Here is a 23,832-nt window from a genome sequence, read left to right as displayed (position 1 = left end):
TTAGGATCCAGGGGTACCAACCCCCGTGTTCTTGAGAGAAGCCTTGCATTAATGTCAGGGTGGGACTGTCCCTTGGTCTTCTTTTTCCGTGAGAGCATAAAGGGGGAAAGCAAATGCAGCAGCTCTCTTTGACTTGAAAGTCAGGCTGCCCTGTAGCATCCTCTCCTCTATAACTCTTTTCCGTTTCAGAAAATCCAATACCCAGGCCCATGGCGAAGCAAGCAGTGGTTTTCACTTTGTGATCAGAGTCTGCGTGCAACCACATACAAGACATAATTCTTGACACTTGGAAATTTCTTTACCCAAATTAGGCCAACTCAGTAATGGGACTAACACCTGAGCTTCAAATAACAAGAGAAGAGAGGAAGGAGGATGATTTTTTAAAAATTGGAAAGAGAGGTCCCTCTTAGGCTTGTTTCAAAATGCAGAATGAAAATGGGAAATCACTGCTATAAATATTTTTACAAGTTTCAAATGACTTAGAGGATGCATTCAAAATTGAGCCATGTAAGGATTTGCTGATGGTTGACATGAGGATTAGAGAGACGACAAAACTACTCGAACTTTTCATCATTTAATATCCCTGCTCTTTAGAAAAGTCAAGTGCGTTTTCTTTATCTTCCTTACACAGTCTTCCAATTCGCAGAATTAAAATCTCAGCTGAATGGCTTATCAAAGAATTCAAACAGTTAATCAGCTATTAAAATGGACACATTTTTAGCAATAGTAAGTTAATGTTGCTTAAAAAAAGGAACATTTTTTCTTTCCTTTGATAGAGACATTTAAATTACATCTCACACCTCTATAAAAAACACTCTCATCTCTTTCCTTTGACAAATCTTTTCATCTTATTAATACATTACCCTGTTTTAAATAATGTCTCATGTCTGTCTAAAGATATACTTCATCTTTTCTCTTTCTTGAAATATGTAATTACAGCACGAGCTTTGGTGCGGACAGAATGTAATACTGAAAAAATTTCTTTTGCAGAGGCATATCCACCAACCTTTTACTCCAGACCTAAATCCGTTACAACTTTTGTGGGTAAGGCAGCCAAGTTCCTCTGCACAGTGCTAGGAACTCCCGTGATTGAAACCGTTTGGCAGAAAGATGGCGCCGCGCTATCGCCTTCTCCTAACTGCAAGATTTCAGATGCAGAAAACAAACACATTTTAGAACTCTCAAATCTTACAATACAAGACCAAGGAGTTTACTCTTGTAAGGCTTCCAACAAGTTTGGAGCCGACATCTGCCAAGCTGAGTTGATCATAATCGACAAACCGCATTTCATTAAAGAATTAGAGCCTGTGCAATCGGCTATCAATAAGAAGATCCACCTTGAGTGCCAAGTAGATGAAGACAGAAAAGTCACAGTTACATGGAAGAAGGATGGTCAAAAACTGCCCCCCGGGAAAGATTTTAAGATCTATTTTGAAGATAAAATAGCATCACTTGAGATCCCTCTGGCCAAAGTAAAAGATTCAGGAACCTATGTTTGCACAGCTTCCAATGAGGCAGGCAGCAGCTCCTCTTCAGCAACGGTAACCATCAGAGGTAAGACATGTGTGAATATTATTTTTCACTTTCTTCTCTGAAAGGATGCCTCCGGAGAAAAATTGACAAACAATGCCGTCGGTGCATTTTGCTATTAAAATCATGTCATCCAAGCACACATTTTGGTTTGGGGAAATCCTGGCATTGTTTGGTTTTGTTTTCCCAATCTTCTTCAGAATTCACTTGCTTTTGTTCTGTTAAAACTGTCTGCCATTAACAAAGCTTGCTTAAAATTTCTTCTAAGAACTTCAATAGCAATTCTTAACTACCTTCTTTTATAAAATTGTTCTTTGTGTGAGTAGAGTTTGCTTGTTTTTGTTTTTGTTTGTATTTTTTTAATGAAGAGACTGGGAAACTGTTTTTGAATCATGGAAACGTGGAAAGCTATTGAGGACACCACAACCTTTTCAGAAATTTCGTGAAGCTGTTTTATGTGTGTTGTGTCTTTCCATTGTATACGTCTACTTTTCTTTCATGGAGTTTATGCTTCAGACATCTTTCCCTTTTTCTTTTCTGTTAACTTCATGTAGAGCCACCATCCTTTGTGAAGAAGGTAGAGCCCTCTTATTTAATGCTCCCTGGTGAATCAGCCCGCCTCCATTGCAAGCTGAAAGGCTCGCCTGTGATCCAGGTTACTTGGTTTAAAAATAACAAAGAACTTAATGAGAGTAACACAATCCGAATGTCTTTTGTCAATTCTGAGGCTGTACTTGATATTACGGATGTGAAAGTTGAAGACAGCGGGAGTTACTCCTGTGAAGCCGTGAATGACGTGGGCAGTGACAGCTGCAGTGCTGAAATAGTTGTCAAAGGTTTGTTTACTCAGTTATAGTCCATTGTTTTTCTGAGAAAAGATTTCCTTTTTCATTGCCTGTACCACGTTACTTATACAATGCTTTCATGCTTTTGTAGAACCTCCTTCTTTCATCAAAACTCTCGAGCCTGCAGATATAGTGAGAGGATCAAATGCCCTCCTTCAGTGTGAAGTCGCAGGCACTGGACCATTTGAAATTAGCTGGTTCAAAGATAAGAAGCAAATTCGAAGTAGTAAAAAGTACAGGTTGTTTTCTCAGAAGTCTCTTGTGTCTCTGGAGATCTTTGCTTTTAACAGTGCCGATGTTGGTGAATATGAATGTGTCGTTGCTAATGAAGTTGGGAAGTGTGGCTGCCTTGCAACACACTTATTAAAAGGTTAGTGCTTGAAAACTGCTATCTCTTTAATAAATTTTCAAATGGCTTTCTTAACCCATGGAAGGAGATCTCGTTCTCTCTCTTCTTCTCCTAACCTTTGAGAATTTGTTCTGCTTTTGTTTGTCCTGGGTCCTTGGGAACAAAGTGAATGACCTTCATCCAGTCTTTATCCTGAAACCAGTGTAAATATTTAATCTCTGATAACAAAAGTGAATTATATCAACAGTCATTTTTTCCAGCTGATAACTGTGTATCTTCTATGCTTCTTTGTCTTGGATGGAATTATAATTCTTCTTAAATTTTATTTCTTCTTCAAATTAACCAACACTATGGAATAGCGGTATTGGACGAGATGAATGTAATCTAGATAAAATGCTTAAATATACGTGGTGTTGAAGTGCTTGGGAACTGACGAGTTTTCCATGCTCTCTTTCTTTAACTAGAACCACCAACCTTTGTAAAGAAGGTAGATGATTTTACCGCACTAGCAGGACAGACTGTTACCTTACAAGCTGCTGTGAGAGGGTCAGAACCCATTTCTGTCACATGGATGAAAGGACAAGAGATCATTAAAGAAGATGGAAAAATCAAAATGAGCTTTTCCAATGGTGTTGCCGTCTTGATAATCCCCGATGTTCAGATTAGTTTTGGTGACAGATACACATGCCTGGCTGAAAACGAAGCCGGAAGCCAAACGTCTGTAGGGGAATTAACAGTTAAAGGTTTGTGTAGAAACATTTTAACTTTGAATCTACATTTCCACTTAAAGTGAAACTTTAATACACATTTCAGAATCCTAACTATTTCATGCCATTGTAGAACCTGCCAAAATCATTGAGAGAGCAGAGCTGATCCAGGTGACAGCGGGGGACCCAGCCACACTGGAGTATACAGTCACAGGCACCCCAGAACTCAAGCCCAAATGGTACAAAGATGGGAGACCTTTGATTGCTAGTAAAAAGTATCGAATAAGTTTTAAAAACAATGTTGCCCAACTCAAATTTTATTCGGCTGAACTGCATGATAGTGGCCAATACACATTTGAGATTTCCAATGAAGTGGGCAGCAGCTCCTGTGAGACAACTTTCACTGTATTAGGTTAGTATCTTTAGAAACCTATTCTACATATTCCTTTGAAACCCCATAAATGACCAAAAATAAAATCACTAAGCACTTTTCCATATTGATCTTTCTTCCCTTCTTGTGCCATGAACAGATCGAGACATTGCTCCGTTTTTTACCAAACCCCTACGCAACGTGGATAGCATTGTTAGTGGTACCTGCAGGCTGGACTGCAAAATCGCTGGCTCCCTCCCCATGAGGGTATCTTGGTTTAAGGATGGCAAAGAAATAGCTTCTTCTGACAGATACAGAATAGCATTTGTGGAAGGCACGGCCTCTTTGGAGATAAGCAGAGTAGACATGAATGACGCGGGGAATTTCACTTGTCGAGCCACAAATTCTGTGGGAAGCAAAGACAGCAGCGGAGCCCTGATTGTGCAAGGTTGGCTGGAGACTTTTGCATTGCTATAGATGGTGTTCAAATTAAGGCTTCTTCCCTTAGATCATGCCTCTTAACTCTCTGAAATTCTTTCTTATACCCCTTCTTTAGAACCACCCAGTTTTGTAACCAAACCCGCATCAAAGGATGTTCTGCCCAACTCTGCAGTCTGCCTGAAGAGCACCTTCCAGGGGTCTACTCCTTTCACAGTCAGATGGTTTAAGGGTGACAAAGAGCTGGTTTCTGGTGGAAGCTGCTATATTACCAAAGAAGCTTTAGAAAGTTCCCTGGAACTCTATGCAGTAAAAACCTCTGATTCAGGCACATACACCTGTAAAATCAGCAATGTCGCTGGAAGCGTGGAGTGCAGTGCAAACTTATTTGTAAAAGGTTTGCATTGTTTTCTCGACATCTGTGTGCTACCATTGTTATAATTTCTTTCCTCTTTCTCACATTTCTTAACAACTTTCTTCCTTCCCCAGAACCTGCCACCTTTGTTGAGAAGTTAGAGCTATCACAGCTATTAAAGAAAGGAGACACTGCCGAGCTAGCCTGCAAAGTAACTGGTACCCCTCCAATTAAAATAACATGGTTTGTGAATGATAGAGAAATTAAGGAAAGCAGCAAGCACAGAATGTCTTTTGTGGAATCCAGTGCGGTCCTAAGACTCACAGATGTTGCCACTGAAGACAGTGGCGAATACATGTGTGAGGCTCAAAATGAGGCTGGCAGTGACCACTGCACAGGCGTTTTAATAGTCAAAGGTTTGTGTTCACATTGCCCCTTGTGTTACCAAAGTTGTGGCCCATAGCACAGACTCCTTCCCCATTAACTCAAAATAATTCCTTTTCTACTATAGAGGCACCTTACTTTACCAAGGAATTTAAGCCAATCGAAGTGTTGAAGGAGTACGATGTCATGTTGCTGGCCGAGGTGGCAGGCACTCCTCCCTTTGAGATCACTTGGTTCAAAGACAACACAACGCTGCGAAGTGGTAGAAAGTATAAAACCTTGATTCAGGATCAGCTGGTTAGCCTGCAGATCCTCAAGTTTGTAGCCGCAGATGCTGGCGAATACCAGTGTCGGGTGACCAACGAGGTGGGCAGCAGCACCTGCAGTGCCAGGGTGACTTTAAGAGGTTAGTGTCAGTTCAAATGATGGACTGGCTCTACTGTACAGCCATCTCTTTAAAAAAAAAAAAAGCCAGTTTTGCTATAGAGCTGGTATTAATGGAGAATTCATTCTTCTATTAGAACCCCCAACCTTTGTAAAGAGGATTGAGAGCACCAGCTCTCTTCGAGGAGGCACAGCTGCCTTCCAGGCAACTCTGAAGGGCTCCTTGCCAATCACGGTGACTTGGTTAAAAGACAATGATGAAATCACTGAAGATGAAAATATAAGAATGACCTTTGAGAACAATGTGGCCAGTCTGTACCTCAGTGGCATTGAAGTCAAGCATGATGGCAAATATGTCTGTCAGGCCAAAAATGATGCAGGAATACAAAGATGTTCTGCATTACTCTCAGTAAAAGGTTGGTTGAAAAGTTTGCCATGGGTTTTAGAAAAAAATGCAGATGTAAGACTTTCAGCAGAGCAATTCACAACCCACGTCTAACCCTTTGTTTTCCACAGAACCTGCAACAATCACCGAGGAGGCTGTGTCTATAGATGTCACCCAAGGAGACCCAGCCACCTTGCAGGTTAAATTTTCAGGGACTAAGGAGATTACAGCCAAATGGTTTAAAGGTGGCCAAGAACTGACCCTGGGCCAAAAATATAAAATCAGTGTCACTGACACAGTCTCTATACTGAAGATTATTTCTACTGAAAAGAAAGATAGTGGAGAATACACTTTTGAGGTCCAAAATGACGTTGGGAGAAGCAGCTGCAGGGCTAGCATTAATGTATTAGGTTAGTATGGCTTTTTTATCAAGAGGAACTGGGCATCTCCATGCTCCTTCATCTCTTACAATTTTAGAGAAAATACCAATTGGTGGGTTGACCTAACTTTTCTTTTTTGCTTTTTTGTTGCATAGATCTTATTATACCTCCCTCATTCACCAAAAAGCTGAAGAAAATGGACAGCATTAAAGGGTCTTCTATTGATTTAGAATGTATAGTTGCTGGGTCACATCCCATAAGCATCCAATGGTTCAAAGATGACCAAGAAATATCAGCTAGTGAAAAATACAAATACTCTTTTCATGACAATACTGCCTTCTTGGAGATCAGTCACCTGGAAGGTACAGACAGTGGGACATACACTTGTTCTGCCACTAATAAGGCAGGACACAACCAGTGCAGCGGCCATCTGACAGTCAAAGGTTGGCAATTTTTATCTCCACTTATCAAGTACTTGTTGCTTTCTCATTTCTTAAGTCCTTCATTGTTCAGTTCTAAAATAAATCTTCCTTTCACCTTTTGCTTCTTTTCCTTTCACCCCAGAACCCCCTTACTTCGTAGAAAAGCCTCAGTCACAAGATGTCAATCCCAACACAAGGGTTCAGTTAAAGGCTCTTGTGGGTGGCACTGCGCCCATGACAATAAAGTGGTTTAAAGACAACAAAGAGTTGCACTCAGGAGCAGCTCGCTCAGTTTGGAAGGATGACACCTCCACCATTCTCGAGCTCTTTTCAGCCAAAGCTGCCGACTCTGGGACCTACATTTGCCAACTAAGCAATGATGTTGGCACAGTGACCAGTAAAGTCACTCTCTTTGTGAAAGGTCTGGTCTCTCCGTCTCCTCACTTTCTTGCATGTCTAGATTTTCTTGGGCGGGGGGGAAGAGAGTTAAGAAAGCAATTTTGCACATTGGTCTTTGTTTTAAAAAATGTTCCGTATCATGCTTTTTCCTCATCTTTAGAACCTCCTCAATTCATTAAGAAGCCCAGCCCAGTCTTGGTGCTGAGGAATGGACAATCTACAACATTCGAATGCCAAATAACAGGCACTCCTGAAATCAGAGTTTCTTGGTATCTGGACGGGAATGAAATAACAGCCATTCGGAAACATGGCATTTCCTTCGTTGATGGTTTAGCCACTTTCCAAATTTCTGGTGCCAGGGTAGAAAATAGTGGGACTTACGTCTGTGAAGCTCGTAATGACGCAGGCACAGCAAGCTGCAGCATTCAATTAAAAGTGAAAGGTTCGTTAGAGGATCTACTTTCCATTTTGGCTGTGCTGCCATCTAGGCCTCAGGTCTCCCCTTGAGTAAGCTGTCTCTGTCTTCCTTTGAATCTTTAGAACCTCCCACCTTTATCAGGGAGCTGCAGCCAGTGGAAGTAGTGAAAGACAGTGACGTGGAGCTGGAGTGTGAAGTGATGGGAACATCTCCATTTGAAGTCACTTGGCTGAAGAATAATAGGGAAATTCGAAGCAGCAAAAAATATACCCTGAGTGACAGAGTCTCAGTGTTTTACCTCCATATAACCAAGTGTGACCCTTCAGACACTGGTGAATACCAGTGCATCATATCCAATGAAGGTGGCAGCTGCTCATGCAGTGCTAGAGTCTCCTTGAAAGGTCAGTTATACACACAAGAAGCAGGCTACCAAATAAAAATTCTGTAATGCCCTTTACTTTAGTGATTATGGGTAGAAGTTCAAATATGCCTCTTCTTCTCACACTATCTAATTTAATCACAGAGCCACCATCATTCATTAAGAAGATAGAAAATGTCACTACTGTTTTGAAAAGTTCTGCCACATTTCAGAGCACCGTGGCAGGCTCTCCTCCCATTTCTGTAACCTGGCTGAAAGATGATCAGATTCTTGATGAAGACGATAATGTTCATATTTCATTTGTGAACAATGTGGCCACACTTCAGATCAGAACTGTGGATAATGGACACAGCGGGAGATACACGTGTCAAGCCAAGAACGAGTCAGGAGTTGAGAGGTGTTATGCTTTCCTTTTAGTACAAGGTTTGTAAGCTATTCTCTTTCAAAGTTAGTCTGTGGAGACAATTTTAGCACTCCTTATTTCTAGTGGACTTATCAATGCAACTCATCCATCATTTAATTGTTACTACAGAACCTGCTCAGATCATAGAGAAAGCTAAATCTGTTGATGTCACCGAGAAAGACCCAGTGACCTTGGAGTGTGTTGTGGCGGGAACACCAGAACTCAAAGTGAAATGGCTTAAAGATGGGAAACAAATTGTGCCCAGTAGATACTTTTCGATGAGTTTTGAAAATAACGTGGCCAGCTTCAGGATTCAGTCAGTAATGATGCAAGACAGTGGTCAGTATACTTTCAAGGTGGAAAATGACTTTGGAAGCAGTAGCTGTGATGCCTACCTGCGAGTGCTAGGTTTGTATCTTGGCCCCAGTCAGTTTCCCTTATTTCCCTTATTATGTCCTTTGTAAACAAATAGCAGCATATTAATGGATATGTTTTGCTGTTTGCATTGGACAGATCAAAATATTCCTCCATCATTCACCAAAAAATTAACCAAAATGGATAAAGTTCTGGGCTCTTCTGTTCATATGGAGTGCAAGGTTTCTGGCTCACTTCCTATTAGTGCTCAGTGGTTTAAGGATGGAAAAGAAATATCTACAAGTGCAAAATACAGACTTGTCTGTCACGAGAACACTGTGTCACTGGAAGTTAATAATCTGGAATTAGAAGATACCGCGAATTACACATGCAAGGTCTCAAATGTAGCAGGGGATGACGCATGCAGCGGCATCTTAACTGTGAAAGGTTAGAATTTCTTTACCACTTCTTGATTCTTCTTCGTGATTGCTTTTAAAATGTACCACTCTTACCTTATATCCTTTAGGGCTGAAAGTCTCAATAATTCTGTTTCTTTAGATCCATATTTATTGAGTTCAAGAAATATTCAGTCGTTACTTCTTTTCAGTAATGTTTTCCTAAGTATCCATAAAGCTGTCAAAATAATTCAACTACAAGGAATTTAAATAAACATATTTCTCTTAAAATCTATAGAACCGCCAAGCTTCCTGGTGAAACCTGAGCGACAACAAGCCATACCTGATTCTACAGTGGAATTCAAAGCAGTACTGAAAGGAACACCACCATTTAAAATCAAGTGGTTTAAGGATGATGTGGAACTTGTCTCTGGACCTAAATGTTTCATTGGCTTGGAAGGGTCAACTAGCTTCTTAAATCTCTATTCAGTGGATGCTTCCAAGACTGGACAATATACTTGCCAAGTTACCAATGATGTTGGTAGCGACTCTTGTACTACACTTTTGTTCGTGACAGGTGTGCAAGTTTGATTGTTTTATGTTTCTGTCTGACCTGTGGCCTCTGTCTGTTCTGTACTCTGTTACAATGCATCAACTCAATCAAGAAAGTACCCTTCTTTCCAACATAGTACACTGTGTTTGCCAGGCATTGTTCATGTTTTTCTCTTTCCTACATACTACCTAATTTAACTTTTGTTATTTATATCTGTTCTCTCCTAATCTCCTCTTTCCTTCACTCTCTAGAACCACCAAAGTTTGTAAAGAAATTAGAAGCATCCAAAATAGTGAAAGCAGGTGACTCAGCACGACTTGAATGCAAGATAACTGGATCCCCAGAAATAAGAGTTGTGTGGTACAGAAATGAACATGAACTCCCAGCCAGTGATAAATACAGAATGACTTTCATTGACTCAGTTGCCGTCATTCAGATGAACAATCTCGGGACTGAAGACAGTGGGGATTTCATTTGCGAGGCTCAGAATCCTGCTGGCAGCACAAGCTGCAGTACCAAGGTTATAGTAAAAGGTAGAATTCTCTTGCTTCTGTTCCTCATTACCTGAAACTCACCTTCCTCTCTCCAGCTGTCATAGCTCTCTATTCTTTTACTGTCATTTTAGCTTCCATTTGAGATCACAGGATATTTTCCTAAACAGTATTATTTCCCTTTTTAGACGTTATTTCTTCTTAAGCTTTGCTTACATGTAGCTAGTCATTCTGGGATATTTTTCTTGCTCTTCCAATGCCGCAATTCTGATGACCTCAACACATTAACTAAGCAGTTCAAATCTGATGTTTCAAAAATATGTAAAAACACAAAGCAGGCATTTTTAAATTGATTTTTTGCCTTCAACAAACTTATAAATATATCATCTTTACTATAATCTTTATCATCAATAACAAAAAGTATTTACTACATATATGCAAAAACAGGACAATTATATATTTTTCCTCCATCTCAAGAACCATTTCCTATCTTTTAAAAATTATATCAATATACCTTGATGCAAATAATACTTGCATATTCTACTCCCATTTTACAGTATTTTTGTCACAACTACCAAGTTTGTCATGTTGTGAGGCAGTTAGTGCAATAACCATTTGTTGAAGTGAACACTTCGATCACAGATGTTGTGGTGATGACTTCCAAGTGTCTCGATTGTAGAGCATATACAAAAAATTTCATCGCTGAAATCATATTAATTAATATACTTGGGTTTGGGGTGTTTTTCTGTTTTTTTGGGTTTTTTTACAATTTTTGCATCAATCTTTAGAGTCCAAGATAAATTAGTAACGCGCAGTCGCCAGAATGTTGGACTTCTCAGTAAGGACATCTAAGGTCTAGTTGGGGTTCTCTGCCAGTGAAGTTGAGTGATTTCGTAAAGACTAATGGCCCCTCTGAAGCTGTTATTCTTCCTCAACACTAAAGTGATAGTGCTGGACACTACTTACCAATTGTAGTATCTGGACTCTTTCTTCCAATTTAAAAACAAAGAAATAAAAACTTCTCATTCCGTGAAATTAAATAGCCCAATTCATGAGAAATTCTTGTTTTTTACAGAACCACCTGTTTTTAGCAGCTTCCCTCCTGTAGTAGAAACCCTTAAAAATACTGAAGTTAGTCTTGAATGTGAACTTTCGGGAACACCACCATTTGAGGTGGTATGGTACAAAGACAAGCGGCAACTCAGAAGTAGCAAGAAATACAAGATTGTGTCCAAAAACTTCCATGCAAGTATCCACATTCTCAATGTGGAAACTTCAGACATCGGTGAATATCACTGCAAGGCACAGAATGAAGTGGGAAGTGATACTTGCATTTGTACTGTACAACTGAAAGGTAAGCATATTTCCTGCCTGTGGCAGAAATGGCAGGAATGTGCAAACTGCTTATTTTTTTCCCCTCTCTTCCATTATCTGGACAATCTTTTCAACAATTTCCATCCGTCTTTTCCTGTTCAGAACCACCAAGATTTGTGTCCAAACTGAACAGCCTCACCGTTGTAGCTGGTGAGCCCGCCGAGTTGCAAGCGTCCATAGAAGGCACCCAGCCTATTTATGTCCAGTGGCTTAAAGAGAAGGAAGAAGTGATTAGAGAAAGTGAAAACATCAGAATTACACTTGTGGAAAATATTGCAACTCTGCAGATTGCAAGAGCAGAACCAGCTAATGCTGGGAAGTATATCTGCCAAATCAAGAATGATGGCGGAACGAGGGAGAACATGGCCACATTGACTGTTCTAGGTTGGTACAGTAGTCCATTAACAGAAAGTGATGCCAACTGCTGAGATAGTTACTAAGACTTACTGGTAGAATCTCCTTTTCTGACTTTCTTCTAGAACTATATTGATCTTCACCTATTTGAAAGGTTAGGGAATTTCATCGATCTTTCAAACACTCTTTTCTGTTTCTGTACTTCTATCAAAAATTCGCCATTTGTTTTATTGTTTACTTACTACTCTTCTTGATGGATTAACAAATATAATCAGGACTATTTTTTGTTTAAGCTTAAAAAAAATTGGGAGCCCAGCATACGCTACGTGGAAATTTTGTTTCCAAAATACTAGTCTTCAAAGCTGACAAGAATATTTGATAGGAAAGGCACGTTCACCTCTGGGCACCTTTAATTTCAACGTAGCAGTTGTTTGGATAGCAACTTGAAAAACTGTCTTTAGCACTTTAAAGTAGAGCAAAAGTACTGAGTATGCATAATAACATGTAGTTTTTTCTCTAAAGAGGTCAAGTTCAAATCAATATACATTGTCTAATGTACATTGTCTGAATTGTTTTGAAAGTTGACTAGTCCACAAACATATTACTTAATAATAACTCCTATAATTTCATGACAGTGTGTAATTATGCAATCACATTTTAAAGTCTAGAGAGAGAGCCCTAACATAATCATTATCATTGGAAGAAACAATCTTAGTGAATTTGGCAATAGAGGCATAGTAAAGATAACAGACTTTGACAGATGGCTATCCGACTTTATTTCAGAGCCCGCAGTCATTGTCGAGAAAGCAGGATCAATGACAGTGACTGTAGGAGAAACGTGCACTCTGGAGTGTAAGGTGGCTGGCACTCCCGAACTCTCAGTTGAATGGTACAAGGATGGAAAGCTGTTGACAAGCAGCCAAAAACACAAATTTAGCTTCTACAACAAAATCTCTTCCTTAAAGATTCTCTCTGTTGAAAAGCAAGATGCAGGCACATACACTTTCCAGGTTCAAAATAATGTTGGAAAAAGCAGCTGCACAGCTGTGGTGGATGTCTCAGGTTAGTTCTGATGCATTCCTCCCATTGCTTATGCAAATTCCGTTCACGAGTTTCCTTCTCTTGAGTCTCTCACATTCTTTGAAATCATGACGAGTCTCTTGCCTTTCCTTACACAGACCGAACGGTTCCTCCTTCTTTCACACGAAGACTGAAAGATACTGGTGGGGTTCTGGGTGCTTCTTGCATCTTGGAGTGTAAAGTAGCTGGATCATCACCTATCTCTGTTGCCTGGTTTCATGAGAAAACTAAGATTGTCAGTGGAGCAAAGTACCATACCACGTTTTCAGATAATGTCTGCACGTTGCAGCTGAATTCCCTGGACTCATCAGATATGGGCAATTACACATGCGTGGCTGCTAACGTAGCTGGGTCTGATGAATGTCGTGCAGTGTTGGCTGTACAAGGTCAGTGTTAGACACTCGTACCTTTTCTTCCAAATTCCTCTTTGGGCGCACATCCAGGTTGACACACATCCAAAAGTGCTCTACTTTTTTGATTCAAAATTGCAACTAAATTTGAAGCTTATGGGATCTTTTCATTGTCCTCCATGTCTATGTAGAACCACCCTCTTTTGTGAAGGAACCTGAACCTTTGGAAGTACTACCAGGCAAGAATGTCACCTTCACAAGTGTTATTAGAGGAACCTCTCCCTTCAAGGTTGGCTGGTTCAGAGGTGCCAGAGAACTGGTGAAAGGAGACAGGTGCAACATCTATTTTGAAGACACTGTGGCAGAGCTGGAATTATTTAATGTCGACATATCTCAGAGTGGGGAATATACCTGTGTGGTTTCTAACAATGCTGGCCAAACATTCTGCACTACTCGTCTCTATGTAAAAGGTTTGCTCAAGTGCATTTGATCGTCCTAATTTCTGAATACTGACGTCTTTGTGTTTTTATTGTGTTTAACTGCTGTGCTTGTCACTCACCAGAACCAGCTGCATTTGTGAAGAAGTTAAGCGATCATTCGGTAGAACCGGGGAAGTCGATAATTCTGGAGAGTACCTACACTGGAACACTTCCAATTTCAGTTACCTGGAAAAAGGATGGTTTTAACATAACTCCATCTGAAAAATGCAACATAGTCACAACAGAGAAAACTTGCCTCCTGGAAATTCTGAATAGCACAAAAAGAGATGCAGGACAGTATTCCTGCGAGATTGAAAATGAGGCAGGAAAGGATGTGTGCGAAGCTCTGGTATCTACCTTAGGTGTGTTGTCTTATTCTCTCGTAGATGATTGGCATGTGTCTAACATGAAGCATTGTTTGCTTGGTTTTCTTGAACTCCGATTGCTGATTGTGAGCCTTTCTTCTTTAGAACCACCTTATTTCGTTACGGAACTGGAACCTCTGGAGGCCTCGGTGGGAGATTCAGTTTCTTTACAATGCCAAGTTGCTGGGACACCAGAAATTACAGTGTCTTGGTACAAAGGAGACACCAAGTTACGGCCAACTCCTGAATACAGGACCTATTTTACAAACAATGTGGCCACACTTGTTTTTAATAAAGTAAATATCCATGACAGTGGAGAATACACATGTAAAGCAGAAAATAGTATAGGAACTGCTTCTTCTAAGACTATCTTCAGAATTCAAGGTAATGACATTATTTGAGAAATTCAGGAATTTCTTTTTTCCTCATCTGAACTTTTTATCTTTATGGGAAATTTTCATTTCATCTACTAATGCCTCAAGTATTACTTGTCTGCCTACAGAGCGCCAACTCCCACCTTCCTTTGCAAGACAATTAAAGGACATCGAACAAACTGTTGGGTTACCGGTTACACTCACTTGTCGATTAAATGGCTCTGCACCCATCCAAGTGAGCTGGTACAGGGATGGGGTACTCTTAAGAGATGATGAAAATCTACAGACATCATTTGTAGATAACGTAGCGACTTTAAAAATTTTGCAAACGGACTTGAGTCACTCTGGCCAGTACTCTTGCTCAGCTTCTAATCCACTTGGAACAGCATCTTCAACTGCTAGACTGACAGCAAGAGGTTTGTTCCCATGTTAATCTTTCTCTTTGCAAACCATGACTTCTTACGCATTGTCAAAGTAGAAATGGCTAGTGAAAAAAAGCAAAAAGAAAACCCACACCACATGTTGTCTTTTCTTCTCATCTTCCAGAACCTAAGAAATCTCCCTTCTTTGACATCAAGCCTGTATCTATAGATGTTATAGCTGGGGAAAGTGCTGACTTTGAGTGTCATGTTACTGGTGCTCAACCAATGCGAATCACTTGGTCAAAAGATAACAAGGAGATCCGTCCTGGAGGAAACTATACAATCACATGTGTGGGAAACACTCCCCATTTGAGAATTCTTAAAGTAGGCAAAGGAGACTCTGGTCAATATACTTGTCAAGCAACCAACGATGTCGGCAAAGACATGTGCTCAGCTCAACTCAGTGTAAAAGGTATATTACATAACATTTACCAATATTTTCTCTTTCTCATATTTGTGTAATTGTCTTCTAAAAGTTTCTTTAGTTTTTAAATATTTGGGGTAAACTAACTGGATCATGTTAGAATTTGTATTTTAGTGTTGGAGGCAACATTAATGAAAGTTCTGTTTTCTCTTTATACTGTTCTTTGTTAGTGTATCTCTAAGTATAATCCTATCAAAGAGTGTTGTTTAACTGAAATGTGTTAAATGTTGTTTCAATTATCCGTTCTCTTTTTTTATTCTTTACTGTTATATGGCATTCTAATTTATCATTACTAAATTTTGATCAAATACCTCTATAGTACATTAACTTATATATCTTAGCTTACATATCCAAAAATAAACCCATCAACTAAATTCTCTATTTAAAATGTTAAAAGCTTATTTAGTAGAAAAAACATATTTTACCACAAAATTCTCAGAAAGTCTTTTCTTAATAATAAACCAGTTTAAATATGTATTTATGAGATCTTCAACTATACATAAGCTATTTTTTCCCTTGATTTACTAGAACCTCCAAAGTTTGTTAAGAAATTAGAAGCTTCAAAAGTTGCAAAGCAGGGAGAATCCACCCAACTGGAGTGCAAAATAAGTGGTTCCCCAGAAATCAAAGTGTTGTGGTTCCGAAATGACAGTGAACTTCATGAAAGTTGGAAGTACAACATGTCATTCGTTAATTCTGTGGCATTGCTTACCATCAATGAAGCCAGCACTGAGGACAGTGGGGACTATATCTGTGAAGCTCACAATGGTGTTGGCGACGCCAGCTGTAGCACAGCGCTGACTGTTAAAGGTTAGACACACTAGGCTTCTTCTTTCTTCTTCCTTCTCCTCTGATTTAGATCCTTTCTCAGCAATGTTATGAGCTCCAAAATAAAAAGGCTTGTTAAGGGACTTTCCTTGCAATTCTTAAACTATTTTTTATGAATTGTTGTGTCTTATGTTAGCATACTGTCATTTGGTCACACCAGTCACTCTTAATGATTCTAGATTCTAAAATATGTTTTTCCTTCTTGGTAAGCAAATATCCTTATTATTTATCTTCTTTTTCTGGTAGCACCTCCTGTTTTCACCCAGAAGCCTTCTCCAGTAGGAGCCCTTAAAGGTTCTGATGTTGTCTTCCAATGTGAAATTGCGGGAACACCCCCATTTGAAGTGGTGTGGGTTAAAGATCGAAAGCAAGTTCGAAGCAGCAAGAAATTTAAAATCACTTCGAAAAATTTTGATACAAGTCTTCATATCCTTAATCTTGAAGCCTCCGATGTAGGAGAATATCACTGCAAAGCTAGTAACGAGGTGGGAAGTGACACGTGTGTTTGCACTGTCAAGTTCCAAGGTTTGTATACAGGGCACAAAATTATATACCTCTTCGTTTCATCTTTTCTTGCTTTGTTAGTAATTTATGTGGCTGTGATTCTCTTTTTTTTTTCTCTAATCACAAATTTCTTTCATTAGAACCTCCACGATTTGTGAAAAAGCTAAGTGACACCTCAACCCTTGTTGGGGATGCTGTTGAGTTACGGGCTGTAGTGGAAGGCTTCCAGCCAATTTCTGTTGTCTGGCTGAAAGATAAAGGGGAAGTCATCAGAGAGAGTGAAAACACTAGGATTTCATTCATTGACAACGTTGCAACTCTCCAACTTGGGAGCCCAGAAGCATCTAATTCTGGAAAATATGTGTGCCAAATCAAAAATGATGCCGGAATGAGAGAATGTTCTGCAGTCTTGACTGTACTAGGTTAGTAAGAAAGTACAGCCTGAGAAAAAATCAAGTTGACTGACCCATGATCATTGTCTACAAATATTACTCTTACCCAGTCATATCTTGATTACACTCTAACTTAGTTTGGAAGGCGACTTCATTTTCAATGCAATGTACTTCTTCTTTTAGAACCAGCCAGAATCATAGAGAAGCCAGAACCCATGACGGTCACTACCGGAAATCCTTTTGCATTAGAGTGTGTAGTGACTGGAACACCAGAACTTTCAACCAAGTGGTTCAAAGATGGAAGAGAATTATCTGGAGACAGCAAACATCACATTACATTTGTCAACAAAGTGGCTTCCCTTAAAATCCCCTGTGCAGAAATGAGTGACAAGGGATTATATAGCTTTGAGGTGAAAAACAGTGTTGGTAAAAGTAACTGCACTGTATCTGTCCACGTTTCGGGTGAGTAGTATGAGGTTTTAATGAATATATAATTTTTTATATTTTTCCCAGAAAAAAAATAAAACTTCTCTTTAAACGGAAAACTACCCTTCTCCACACAGATCGAGTCATCCCTCCTTCCTTCATCCGCAAGCTGAAAGACCTGAACGCCATCCTGGGGTCCTCAGCGGTTTTGGAGTGCCGAGTCGCTGGCTCGGCCCCGATTTCCGTTGGCTGGTTTCAGGATGGAAATGAGATCATTAGTGGGCCTAAATGCCAGTCCAGCTTTTCGGAAAATGTCTGTACTTTGAATCTGAGCTCACTGGAGCCCTCTGACACAGGCGTCTACACATGTGTGGCTGCCAACGTGGCTGGTTCTGACGAATGCTCAGCAGTCCTGACTGTGCAAGGTCAGTGTGCAAGGATCAGGCTCCTGCTTCTCTAACGTCTCTTCCATGTGATTTAGTGCCTGCCTTGTGTGCAATTTCTTTATTTTGTCTTCATTTTTAGTCTTAGTTCTCTTTTCTTCAAGTAACAAAATCACTTCTCACTTGGATTTCCTTTTTCTCTTGATCTCCCCCTCCTCTGGGGTATCTAGAACCACCATCTTTTGAACAAACCCCTGATTCTGTGGAAGTTTTACCTGGAGTGAGCCTCACATTCACCAGCATCTTTAGAGGCACCCCTCCTTTCAAGGTCAAATGGTTTAAGGGCAGCAGGGAACTGGTGTCAGGTGACTCATGCACCATCTCTCTGGAAGATTATGTCTCGGAACTGGAGTTGTTTGAGGTGGAGCCACTGCAGAGTGGAGACTATTCTTGCCTCGTTACTAATGATGCTGGCAGTGCTTCCTGTACCACACATCTGTTTGTGAAAGGTTGGCTCTTTTCTCCAATTCATGTATCTTTTAAATTTTTTTCTAAGTCTTCATTTGAGGATGTCAAATTTACCCTCACATTTTCTTCTTATAGAACCAGCCACCTTTGTGAAAAGATTGGCTGATTTCAGTGTGGAGACAGGAAGCCCCATAGTTCTTGAGGCCACATTTACTGGCACTCCGCCCATCTCAGTGAGCTGGATGAAGAATGAATTCCCTCTCTCACAGTCTCAGAATTGCAGTATTACCATGACAGAAAAATCTACGATACTGGAAATTCTTGACAGCACGATAGAAGATTATGCACAGTACAGTTGCCTGATAGAAAATGAGGCTGGTCAAGATATTTGTGATGCTCTGGTGTCTGTCTTAGGTGTGTTGACAGTTACCTCTTTTCTTTCTTTTAAAACATTCTCTTTTAGTTCGCATGTCTGATTGATTACCATCCTTTATCTCTTAGAACCACCTTATTTCATTGAACCTCTGGAACATGTGGAAGCAACCATTGGAGAACCTACAACTTTACAGTGTAAAGTGGATGGAACTCCAGAAATTAGAATTTCTTGGTATAAAGAACACACAAAGCTACGATCAGCTCCTGCATATAAGATGCAATTCAAAAATAATGTTGCCTCCTTAGTAATTAACAAAGTGGATCACAGTGACGTGGGAGAGTATTCATGCAAGGCAGAAAACAGTGTGGGGGCAGTTGCTTCTTCAGCTGTGCTTGTCATCAAAGGTGATGATGGTTTTGCTTAACAAGTCTTGCTGTGTGTTGATAGGTTCTTTTCTTAAAAACATCAAAATTTTAGTAGATTGAAATATATTGCAGATGTTTTCTCTCTTGTAAATAAGGATTATCTGTAACTTCTTTATAGAGCGCAAACTTCCACCTTCCTTTGCGAGAAAACTAAAGGATGTTCATGAGACTCTTGGCTTCCCAGTTGCATTTGAGTGTCGCATCAATGGCTCAGAACCTCTTCAAGTGTCTTGGTACAAGGATGGGGTACTTTTGAAAGATGATTCTAATTTGCAAACATCTTTTGTTCATAATGTCGCAACTCTTCAGATTTTGCAAACCAACCAGAGCCACGTTGGTCAGTACAATTGCTCAGCTTCTAATCCTCTTGGGACTGCTTCATCCAGTGCCAAGCTCATTCTCTCAGGTGAGTAGTTCATCCCATTACCCTTTTCAATATAGAGCGGCTTCATGGCTCTGGGCCACCAAAGGAGTAGGGCCACTTCATTTCTGCTTCCTGACTGGGAACATGAAAACTGAAGTCACCTTGTTGGTCTTCATTCTTTTCAGAGCATGAAGTTCCTCCTTTCTTTGATCTAAAGCCTGTCTCAGTAGATCTGGCTCTTGGAGAAAGTGGTTCTTTTAAATGTCATGTAACTGGAACTGCACCAATCAAAATCACTTGGGCCAAGGATAACCGAGAGATTCGCCCTGGTGGCAACTACAAGATGACTTTGGTTGAAAATACTGCCACTCTGACAGTTCTCAAAGTAGGCAAAGGTGACGCTGGGCAGTACACCTGCTATGCAAGCAACGTTGCTGGAAAAGATTCTTGTTCTGCTCATCTGGGTGTACAAGGTACTAGTTTGAGTAAAGTAGCAAGGTCTCTTACATTTTCAATATCTTAAAATACGGGAGGAAGGGTGTGCCTGAAAGTTACGTTGCAGACCATGGTCTGGTAATTGGAAGTGATCAAATGGATCCAGAGCCTTTCAAATGAGTCAAGTTTTTAGAAATTTTATTTAAAAATGTAAAACTGGTAAAACATGGACTGAAAGTCCACTTTCAAAGGCTAAAAGTAGAGACTAGAGAGAGAGTGAACAAAAACTTTTCACAGAATTGCAAGAAAATCCAAATTTGAAAGAAATTATCTTAGGACAAAAAAGAAAGTCATCTCAAATAACTTATTTTCCACAGTAGTTTGTGAATTAATGGATTTTGTCCCTCTGGGGGATAGCAGAGCCCCAAACTATCAAGGCTTTCAAGAAGAGTCAGATTGTGTCAACTTCTTTTCCTCCATTAGCCCCACTTAAATAATAGCAGGAATAATAATAGGAAGCTAAGGGCTGGGGAGTACATCAATATCTGACATTATGGGAGGCAATCATCTCTTTCTATGGCATGTTCATGACTGCTGCTGTCAGAAATTAAATACTTAACTCATAGAGCTGCTGATCTAACCCATTAGAGCATTTTTAAGGGATTTTGTGGTGATGGTTTATAAATATCTTGAAATTGAAATAGAATTAGATTTATCAGCCCATTTGCTCTATGACATATAGCTAATCATTTTCATCTCCCTAAGCTTGAATTTTTTGCTTCAGTTAATGAAGAAAGTATTGCTCTCCTCACTTCAAAGGGGAATTATGAAGGTTTGCAGAAATATCTATTTAAAGTCCATAAGAGAAAGTGGCACTTTTAAAAAATATTAAGATATCTGACCTAGTTTTGCTATTTGACTCTTCATGGTACATAACTGATATCTTTGCAGCCATAGGAAACAAACAGTCACATACAGGAGAGAAATCAAACTCTCTTATTCCCTGTGAACCTCAGAGTGCCTCCACCAACAGATATGCTCTGCCTCTGAGCTCGAACTAAAGAAGTGATTCTTTGGCTGGGAGGAAGATTGTACAATAGGCATTAATGGCTCTTCCTCCTTCCTTTTGCAATATTTGATGTGGGTACTCACAAAAATAAATGTATTTTATTTTAGGAATTTTCTATTTAAGTTCCACTTAACTATTCTTCTTTGAACTGCATCAAATAAATTTGCTTTCCAGAGCTAAAGATCTCTCTGTTTGACAGAGATTTCTTTTTTCACTTGATTTTGAATTATACCTGTCTTTTCGATCCCTTACCTTGTGTTTTCCCTCTTGGTTCGTAGAACCACCCAGATTCATTAAGAAGCTTGAACCTTCAAGAATTGTGAAACAGGATGAATACACAAGATATGAATGTAAAATAGGAGGGTCTCCAGAAATCAAAGTTTTATGGTACAAAGATGAGACTGAAATTCAAGAGAGCAGTAAATTCAGAATGTCATTCCTTGACTCGGTGGCGGTGTTGGAAATGCACAGTCTCAGTGTTGAAGACAGCGGAGACTACACATGTGAGGCCCGCAATGCAGCAGGCAGCGCCAGCAGCAGCACTTCCTTAAAAGTTAAAGGTCAGATCTTACTCTTCCTTTGTGTTTTTCACATCATCTGCTTCTCCAGTTGTCCTCTCAATTTCCTGCTCAACTCTCTATTGATACCTTAAAAAGTTTTTTAAGTAGAATAGAAAATGGAAGGTTATGTTTTCTTTCTCTATGACAGAATGGAAAACTGATTCTTACTTGTAACTATATACTTACAGAATGCCTCCTAATTTTCCTTTTTCTCTAACTCAATTATCTTCCAATTTCAGAACCACCCATTTTCCACAAAAAGCCTCATCCTGTTGAGACACTGAAAGGAGCTGATGTTCACCTTGAATGTGAGCTTCAGGGTACTCCTCCGTTTCAAGTTTCTTGGTATAAAGACAAGAGAGAACTCAGGAGTGGCAAGAAGTACAAGATAATGTCTGAGAACTTCCTTACGAGTATTCACATCCTGAATGTCGATGCTGCAGACATTGGGGAATATCAGTGCAAAGCCACAAATGATGTGGGGAGTGACACCTGTGCTGGTTCCATCACTCTGAAAGGTTAGAGTGACTTCATTCTCTTCTGTTTACTATTTTCCTTCTAATTTTAATATTCTTTTGGCCCCTTAGCTATAGCCCAGTCCTTTATCATTAGCTGTCTCTTCTATTCCCTTTTTTCCTTTCCACATTCTTTCATGCTTAGTGTACATCCCATTTCTAAATCCTACCAAATCCAAATATCCCTTTAGACAATTTTTCCAATAGGTTTTGATTGATTTAGAAAGCTGGAGAGGACAAGATGTTCAACTCCTTCTGCTTAATACAAACTCTAATGTGACCCTGCTCCCATCCACCAAAAATGCCTCTTATTTAAGAAATGAGAACAACACTTTATCACTAATTTGATTCCTAGCATTCATTACTCGAGGGAAATACTATTAACCCCGCACATTTTAAATCCCTGATTTGCCTCTTCTTCATCAGCACCACCAAGATTTGTGAAGACGCTCAGTGACATTTCTACCATCGTTGGTGAAGAAGTTCAGCTGCAGACTGCTATTGAAGGCGCTGAGCCAATTTCAGTGGTGTGGTTCAAAGATAAGGGAGAAGTTGTTAGAGAAAGTGACAACATATGGATTTCTTATTCAGAAAACATTGCAACCCTACAGTTTTCACGAGCAGAACCAGCCAATGCTGGGAAATACACCTGTCAGGTCAAAAACGATGCTGGAATGCAAGAGTGCTTCGCCACACTATCTGTTCTTGGTTAGTACGAATAGGATGTTATCATGAATACGAGTCACATGCTTACCAGTATCTGTGTTTTCCTTGGTTTTTCAATTTGCTTTTAAAATTTGGATGCAATTTATATCTCATTCCAGAACCTGCAGCAATTGTGGAAAAGCCAGAATCCATACAAGTTACCACGGGAGATACCTGTACCTTGGAGTGCACGGTCACTGGCACACCTGAACTCAGTACCAAGTGGTTTAAGGATGGAAAAGAACTGACAAGTGACAGCAAATACAAAATAAGCTTCTTCAACAAAGTATCTGGCCTTAAGATTATCAACGTGGCACCCGGTGACAGTGGAGTATATAGTTTTGAGGTGCAAAATCCTGTTGGCAAAGACAGCTGCACAGCCTCAGTTCGAGTCTCAGGTTGGTTGGTTGGGCCTTTGTTTCAATGTTACTACAATGTAGTTCCTGATTTACATATATGGGTATGGGAATCTCCATCTTCTAGAGTGTGACATGAGTCTGACATCTTCTGAATCAGCAAAATCAGAAGTAACATACCTATAGAGTTAGAAGAAAACCAAGTTCAAAAGTTTCTCATGGAGGAATTCCCACAATTCAGGGTGGGAGGAGTGAAGTCTAGTCCCTGGAAAGGATAATGTGGTCCTCGACTATCACTTATGCTGAAATAATTCACCATATAATCATTCACAGCAGAGAGAGATCAAAATCTCTAACAAGTGAACTAGCACATCTTGTCCCTTGATTCTCAAGGCTTTGGATTGTGTGAACCCATAGGGAATTCTTGGGTACTCTCGCAAAAGGGCCAAATGGATCTACAGATAGTCCATCAAAAAGACAATAATTCTCTTTTCAAATCATTTTATAATGGATGTCCCTCGTTTGTTTGATTTTTTATCACATTCAGACCGAATTGTTGCTCCTTCATTCACAAGAAAATTGAAAGAGACAAATGGTCTGTCTGGTTCCTCGGTTGTAATGGAGTGCAAAGTCTATGGATCACCTCCAATCTCTGTCTCCTGGTTCCATGAAGGAAATGAGATCAGCAGTGGAAGGAAGTACCAGACCACCCTGACAGATAACACTTGTGCTTTAACTGTGAACTTGCTGGAAGAATCAGATGCTGGCGACTACACATGTGTAGCTACTAACATGGCTGGTTCTGATGAATGCAGTGCTCCTTTGACTGTGAGAGGTCAGTTAAAAATACAGTGAAGTAGAAC

General features: G+C 39.9%; 1 protein-coding gene across 3 annotated transcripts in view; it reads left to right on the top strand.

The window, feature by feature from the left end:
- TTN (titin) overlaps window positions 1-23,832 on the top strand; it is a 270,195-nt gene that overhangs the window by 70,235 nt on the left and 176,128 nt on the right. For all 3 annotated transcript variants that reach the window (XM_070508508.1, XM_070508506.1, XM_070508505.1), the window contains 44 exons: window positions 991-1,554; window positions 2,085-2,366; window positions 2,467-2,745; window positions 3,189-3,467; window positions 3,565-3,843; window positions 3,962-4,249; window positions 4,358-4,636; window positions 4,729-5,010; window positions 5,106-5,384; window positions 5,500-5,778; window positions 5,879-6,157; window positions 6,283-6,570; window positions 6,692-6,970; window positions 7,109-7,390; window positions 7,489-7,767; window positions 7,890-8,168; window positions 8,278-8,556; window positions 8,662-8,949; window positions 9,196-9,474; window positions 9,702-9,983; window positions 11,017-11,295; window positions 11,418-11,699; window positions 12,453-12,731; window positions 12,848-13,135; window positions 13,291-13,569; window positions 13,662-13,940; window positions 14,049-14,327; window positions 14,446-14,733; window positions 14,864-15,151; window positions 15,692-15,973; window positions 16,238-16,516; window positions 16,636-16,917; window positions 17,071-17,349; window positions 17,451-17,738; window positions 17,927-18,205; window positions 18,300-18,578; window positions 18,666-18,944; window positions 19,084-19,371; window positions 19,515-19,802; window positions 21,112-21,393; window positions 21,633-21,911; window positions 22,335-22,616; window positions 22,733-23,011; window positions 23,517-23,804. In XM_070508508.1, the coding sequence (XP_070364609.1) occupies window positions 991-1,554; window positions 2,085-2,366; window positions 2,467-2,745; window positions 3,189-3,467; window positions 3,565-3,843; window positions 3,962-4,249; window positions 4,358-4,636; window positions 4,729-5,010; window positions 5,106-5,384; window positions 5,500-5,778; window positions 5,879-6,157; window positions 6,283-6,570; window positions 6,692-6,970; window positions 7,109-7,390; window positions 7,489-7,767; window positions 7,890-8,168; window positions 8,278-8,556; window positions 8,662-8,949; window positions 9,196-9,474; window positions 9,702-9,983; window positions 11,017-11,295; window positions 11,418-11,699; window positions 12,453-12,731; window positions 12,848-13,135; window positions 13,291-13,569; window positions 13,662-13,940; window positions 14,049-14,327; window positions 14,446-14,733; window positions 14,864-15,151; window positions 15,692-15,973; window positions 16,238-16,516; window positions 16,636-16,917; window positions 17,071-17,349; window positions 17,451-17,738; window positions 17,927-18,205; window positions 18,300-18,578; window positions 18,666-18,944; window positions 19,084-19,371; window positions 19,515-19,802; window positions 21,112-21,393; window positions 21,633-21,911; window positions 22,335-22,616; window positions 22,733-23,011; window positions 23,517-23,804 (12,678 nt within the window). The remainder of the gene's footprint in view (window positions 1-990; window positions 1,555-2,084; window positions 2,367-2,466; window positions 2,746-3,188; window positions 3,468-3,564; window positions 3,844-3,961; window positions 4,250-4,357; window positions 4,637-4,728; window positions 5,011-5,105; window positions 5,385-5,499; window positions 5,779-5,878; window positions 6,158-6,282; window positions 6,571-6,691; window positions 6,971-7,108; window positions 7,391-7,488; window positions 7,768-7,889; window positions 8,169-8,277; window positions 8,557-8,661; window positions 8,950-9,195; window positions 9,475-9,701; window positions 9,984-11,016; window positions 11,296-11,417; window positions 11,700-12,452; window positions 12,732-12,847; window positions 13,136-13,290; window positions 13,570-13,661; window positions 13,941-14,048; window positions 14,328-14,445; window positions 14,734-14,863; window positions 15,152-15,691; window positions 15,974-16,237; window positions 16,517-16,635; window positions 16,918-17,070; window positions 17,350-17,450; window positions 17,739-17,926; window positions 18,206-18,299; window positions 18,579-18,665; window positions 18,945-19,083; window positions 19,372-19,514; window positions 19,803-21,111; window positions 21,394-21,632; window positions 21,912-22,334; window positions 22,617-22,732; window positions 23,012-23,516; window positions 23,805-23,832) is intronic.

The sequence above is a fragment of the Equus asinus genome, chromosome 4 (genome assembly GCF_041296235.1).
Source record: "Equus asinus isolate D_3611 breed Donkey chromosome 4, EquAss-T2T_v2, whole genome shotgun sequence".
NCBI lineage: Eukaryota > Metazoa > Chordata > Mammalia > Perissodactyla > Equidae > Equus > Equus asinus.
This window is presented reverse-complemented; position numbering and strand designations above follow the sequence as displayed.